We start from the raw sequence: 6,447 nt of genomic DNA on the forward strand, positions 1-6,447 counted from the left end.
GCAAATTGTTAAAGTTGTTCGAAGTTCTGGTTGGTTGAAAGGCTGAAGGGAAGATTTAAATTTGAATTTAAGTATTAATGAGTTGAAATTGATTTTAAGGTTGATTAATGATTTCTGGAGTTTTAGAGTGATTTTGAGTTTTTAGGAATCTTCTGGATTATTCTAATCATTTAATCAAGGGGTCAAAAATTGACTTTTCAATTATGAGTGTTTTCTAGAAAGTTAATATTTTATTAATACTAGACCTAATGACGATCAATTAGAAGGTAAGTACACTGAAATCGGATTTTTCTACAATTAGTTATGAAGGTTCGAAGATTTGACCTAGGTTGACCAATTTGTTGACTTTTGACTTTGACTGATTTTGGAAGGTTTGAAATTTTTTTGATAATACTAGACTTGATTTTGAGTTGAATGCAAGTGCGTTTGTTCAATTGAGTTTTTCTAGAGTTAGTTATGATTTTTCAAAGTTTGATGTATTTATTGATTTTTTAAAATTGTTTAATTAGAAGGGTTTTCTTGATTTTGCTCCAAATGAATTCCAAACTTCTTGAAATCAACTCCAAATGTCAGAGATAACCTAAGAAGTGATTCTCAAGTGTTTGGGAATTTTTTGGAATTTTTAATTATTATTAATTATTTATTTTAATTAAATATTAGTTTTTAATTAAAATTAAATTAAGATTTGATTTGATGTCTGATAAATGGGATTTTAATTTTCTTTGATTAAGGACATGATTCTGGTCAGTTTGAAGGGTTTTTGGTATTTTTTGGATTTAAACTTGTTTTATTGGAATTTCTAGAAGTTTTAAAGCTTAATTAAGCGGTTAACATGGACTTGTTTAATTTTCTGACCTAATCAACTCCAAATTAGGTGAAATTTGAACCTAAGGTGTAAAATGTCACTATGTTTACTGTGTTCAAGTTTCACCCCTATTGGGTGTGTGTAGAATTTCCTAGGATTTTTCTAAGTTAGCTAGACCTTATCATTATTATTTTTCCTAGGTGGTACTAGTATTCCATTAGGTCTAAATCTCTGTTCATCTAACCCTTAACCATACACAAACACACCACAGAAATTAGGAAGCCTAATTTTCCTAGTTTGGAGAGTTATGAATTTCCAAAGTTTTTGGTCCAAAATGGACCCAATACTTTGTAAATTCACCCCACAGCAATCCACTGGACATATGGACCTAGAAAAATTACAGATAATGCCTAAGATGTCCAAAATTGTCTCACCAAAATCTTGACATCATTTGACCACTGGATTAAAAGAAAATTTAGAAAATTGGATTTCATATAAACCCAAATTTCTCAAAAACCAATGATCAAAATATGTTTAATTTACTTTCAGTAAAAAATAGAGCTCAAGAGCTTTCCAACAAGCCCTAAAACACTGATTGTGGTGAGAAAATGGATTTACCATGAATTTTAGAAGTTTTTGGGCATTTAAATGATTTTTAAAATCATTTTAGTCAAATCGGGCCGCCGGCGCCGCCAAACCAGTCATTGGCAATGATTGGCTGGACGGTGGCACTATGCCGCGGCCTTGACACGTGGCGTGATCTCGCGTGGTCACTTAACCACATCGGCATGAACGGCAGCCATTCAATCGGATCAAACGAGATCCGATCCGAGCGCCTAGATGGCGCCAAGTCACCCGTGCGGTCTGGCCAGAAGACCCGGGTTCGAATCCCAGGTAAGGCGCGCGGGTTCTAGATCTGATCTGGATCGTCCGATCGATCGATCAGACGGTCCTGATCTGCCAAAACTGGAGATTTTTAAAGGCCTATATCTTCTAAAATACTTAACCAAACTTGATGAAATTTGAAACATAGATTGATGTTAGCATAATCTTCCAATACATGGATTTTTAGAGCTCCATGCACTGTAGATTTGCTTCAGTTTCAAATTTAAATTTAAACTTAAAACTTAAATAACTTATAATCTAACTGATGGATTTTTGACTTCTTGGGCTTGTTGGAAAGATGAAGATGTCCTCTTCAACTTTGGTGAAGTCTCAAAGAGCTGGATCTTTCTGGATTTGGAGTTATTCATAAATTTCCAGATCCTCTCTCTCTTCACCAATGAGTGTTTTGGAGACTTGGATTTGATGGAAAACAGTTTGGGAAGGCTAGGAATTAGTCTGGAGCAGCTCTAAGAGGAGTCTTAAAGCTGGGAGAGCTTTAGAGATGGATAGGTTTTTGTTAATCTTTGGATTAGAATGAATCTCCTCTTTTTAATCCCTTCTCTTTTTTTTTAAAAAAATATCTTGGCCAAATGGATGGCTATGATTGACTTGGAAGCCTCCTTGATGCATGCCATCAGGCCTAGAAATTGGTGAGAGCAGGGGCCAAGGACAAATGCAAGGACACCTACATAGAAAGGTGGTCTTGTCCTCATTTGCCCATGTGGAAGTCATCCAAACCATTGGACATTGATCCAAAGGTTAATAATCAGCCTAAAAAGTCTCTAGAAGGGCTTAGAGCTGTTGGAATAGAAATGAGTGGATTGGTAAGTTTTGAGCTAACTTGAGTCAAGCCAAATGGGCATTTAAGCCTATTTCAAGTAAACTTGTTGACTAGGTTGACTAGTCAACCAGTCAATAGGGTGAATGATGTGGACTAGGAGAAAGTTATGGGTGTTGGTGAGGGCCATTCCAAAGTTTATGTAGGTCATTTGGGTTAAGAGGGCTTAATGGGCCCTTAAGCTAAAATTGGTTGACTTGGTCAACCAGCTAGGTCCAGGGTCTAGAAATGGGTTCAACAAATTTCAAATGATATTTAGAGTCTATTGGATATGGTCCTAGGGTCTGGGGAGGTCATTTGGTTCAAAACACCTATTTGGACCCTTAAAGGGCCCCTTTGGTCAAACCTGTTAACTTGGTCAACCAGGTTGACCCAGGGGTTGGGAATGGGTCCAACAGGTTTGAAATGACATTTGAAACTTGCTGGAAGTGGTTGCATTCAATTCGGGGTTCATTTGATTGGAAATCAATATTTGAGCCCCATAGGGGGTATTTTGGTCATTTTTGAGCTCATGCTCACTGGGAGCTGTGATGAGTCTAGAAAGATTCAATTTATTGATCAACATATCAGAAGTAATAGTCTGGAAGTGACTAGAGGCTTAGGTGAAGGTTCTAAGGTCAGAATCTTCAAAGTGATAGGTCCAGTGGCATAGGCCGTAAATATTTGAAAGTTTTACAGCCTTTGGATTTTGACTTAGATTCTAGGGTTAGAGACCTCAAAATGAGCTCAAATTTGGAGGGTAGCCTCTAGAGACATGTCCCATCAGTATGCAACTAACAGACCCTGAAGCAGAGGTCATTTGATAGGGTTTTGAAGTGTTTGAAAATTCACTGGAAAAGGCCTTTAGGACACGGCTTCTAGACTTTGGATTTGAGTCTGGATTTTGGAATTGATCTGGATTTTGAGTTTGATTGATTAAGTTTGAGTTATCTAAATCATTTATGATCATTTGGAGAATCATAATTGATTGGATAAGGTTGGAGTTTAATCAGAAATAAGATCAAGATTTTGAACTGGAGATTAAGATCTTGAACTGGATTAGAGTCTGAATTTTGATTGAGGTTTGATTTGAATTGAGATCTGGGTTAGGCAGGATTGATTTGAAGTTTGAATTGATAGAACCTAAAGGGATTCTAGGGTCTAGGAAAATCTTAGAGTCTAGAGTCTAGAAGTTCCGGGATCTAGAGTAGATCCTGAGATCTAAAATTTAGAAGAAGTTTAGGATCTAGGTGGATCCTAAGGCCTAGAGTCTAGAAGAATTCTAGGGTTTAGATTGATCTGGGAGAATCCTAGGGTCAAGGTAGATCCTAGGGTCCGGGGTCTAGATTGATCCTAGGATCTAGAATAAATCCTAAGGTCGGGATTCTAGGAGGATCCTAGAGTTTCGATTGGTCTAGAGATTAAATTGATCTGGGGTCAGGACTGGTCCAGGTGACCTCATACAAAAATGAGGTCAACAAATGGACCCCCAATATGTGTAATAGAATGAAGTTCTATTGCACATATTGGCGTTGACCAAATTCAAAGGTTAAGTCTGGAGTTTTGATCCTAAGGGGAGGAGAAAGTCTATCCCTGGGGAATTAAGGTTTGAATTGATACTAGGGTAGTGCCACGAAGGGCGTGCTCTACCACTAGTGGATCGAATCCTAAGGGATGGAAAAATCTATCCCTAGAGGAAAAGAAAGCCTAGGTGATCCTATAGGAAGAGAGAATTCCTAACCATAGAGGATCGGATTTGAGTTTGATAATAGGGTAGTGCCACGAGGGGCATACTCTACCACTAGTAGATCTAATCCTTAGGGAAGGGGGAAACCTAACCTTAAGGAGAAGACAGGTCGAATGATTATATAGGAAGGAAGAACTCCTAACTATAGGGGATCGAATTTGAAATTTGATACTAGGGTAGTGCCACAAGGGGCGTACTATACCACTAGTAGATCTAATCCTAAGGAAAGGAGGAAACCTAACCCTAAGGAGAAGATGATTAGAGGACCCTGTGGGAAGGAAGCATTACTTCCCACAGAAGGTTGGGTTAGGAATTTGAAAACTAGGATGGTGCCGTAGAGGGCGTGCTCCATCACTAAAGGATGATCTTGTGGAGAGGAAACTTGCTCTGCACAAAAGATCAAATCTAGAATTTGAAACTAGGATGGTGCCATAGAGGGCGTGCTCCACCACTAGTAGATCTAATCCTAAGGATAGAAAGCACGATGACTCACATCTGTCCTTAAGGAAGAGAAACTCAAAGATCTTATGAGAAGGAACCATTGCTTCTCATGGAAGATCGGGTCTGGAATGATCACTGGTAGAGGAAACTTGCTCTACACAGAGGATCGAGTCTGGAATGATCTTATATAGAGGAAACTTTCTCTATATAGAGGATCAGGTCTGGATGATCGTATATAGAGGAAACTTGCTCCATATAGAGGATCAGGTCTGGATGATCATATATAGAGGAAACTTGCTCCATATAGAGGATCAGGTCTGGATCGATCATATGTAGAGGAAACTTGCTCTACATAGAGGATCGAATCTGGAATGATCTTATATGGAGGAAACTTGCTCCATATAGAGGATCAGGTCTGGATCGATCGTATGTAGAGGAAACTTTCTCTACATAGAGGATCGAATCTGAACTTTAAAATTTGAGATTTGAATGATTTTAAAAATTTGAGTTGATTTAGTTTTGAGTTTAAGGATGTTCAAATTTGAAATTTGATTTAACGAATTTGAATTTGAAACTTTATTTGATTTTAAAGGATCTTTGAACTTGAGGTTTGATTTTGAATTTGGAGATTTGATTTGATTGATTTTTATTTGTTTGAATTTGAAGAGTTTGAATTTGATTTGGTTTGGGTTTGAAGATTTTTTTTATCTAATTTTAAGTTTTGACACTCATCTCGCATGGTACTTCCTGAAGAGCTGCCCCGATGTTTGAAATTATCGGGTGGCATTCTTCAGGGTTGATTAGTTAATGTTTAAAATTTTCTCAAAGATTGTCTCTACGATAAGAGGACAGTCTTGTGTTGGTTCAAACTCCTCTACCGATCTCTCGGTAGGCTAAGATATGCATCCAAAGAACCTGGACTAAGTCTCCTACTTGGAAGGTTCTAAGTTGCTCTATCTTATCACGAGCTTCAACTAACCAGGCTTCGTATGATTCTGAATTTTATTGAGCCTTAAAGAAAAAGCTCTACAAGGCCTCGAGCTTCTCAAATTGGGGACGGGCACTCTACTCAGTCGTGGTTTAATTTTGAACGTCAATTCCCAACATTATAAAATACTCCTCTAGTGAGTCTGATCTTGGACCCAGCATAGAGTGTAATTTTATTAAAAAGGCCTTAAAGGAAGAGATGTCTTTATGCAGGGGCTTACACACATTTCTCAAAGACAAGATTTGATTTTTATCAGGAGTAGAAGATTCGGTCTTTCTATTAGAAAATTTCCTCTAACTATTTTGACCCTGTCGGAACGACAAGTGGGAACAAATTTACAAGTGCGGTGAGAAGTTGAGTAACTTCAACTAAACTTGAAAGGTTTGAAAACTTAGGTTTTGTTGACCCAGACCAAATTTCGTAGAAACTAAACTGGGGTCTCCCTTGTATATATTTTGAATTAAAATTAATTTCAAAGGGTTTAAATTGAAGAGAGAAATTCAATCTTTTCAATTCTCTTGCATATGTTCTTCTATCTGATAGAAAATTCATGCATGATGAAAAATCTGGAATCAGGATTTTCAAAGTCAAGTATTTGAAGTTTATTGGGTATTTTTAGATTCAAGGAGTTAAAGGAAGGAAGCCATCTTACTCTTCTTCTTTTTCTTTTCTGGTGATGCAGTTTGCATATCGTTTGACTTTTGTTGCACTTCGTGCACTTCTTGATTCTTGGGGTATTGGCACATCTTTTGATTTTTAGCGCA

At 37.5% G+C, this 6,447-nt stretch overlaps 1 protein-coding gene across 1 annotated transcript in view; it reads right to left on the minus strand.

Moving 5' to 3' along the window:
* LOC110093421 overlaps positions 1–1,187 on the minus strand; it is a 6,532-nt gene extending 5,345 nt beyond the window's left edge. Inside the window, exon 1 of the mRNA XM_028698065.1 lies at positions 1,153–1,187. Within this exon, the coding sequence (XP_028553898.1) occupies positions 1,153–1,187 (35 nt within the window). The remainder of the gene's footprint in view (positions 1–1,152) is intronic.
* Between the last annotated feature and the right edge of the window lie 5,260 nt (positions 1,188–6,447).

This window comes from Dendrobium catenatum, unplaced genomic scaffold, assembly GCF_001605985.2.
Source record: "Dendrobium catenatum unplaced genomic scaffold, ASM160598v2 fragScaff_scaffold_1038, whole genome shotgun sequence".
NCBI lineage: Eukaryota > Viridiplantae > Streptophyta > Magnoliopsida > Asparagales > Orchidaceae > Dendrobium > Dendrobium catenatum.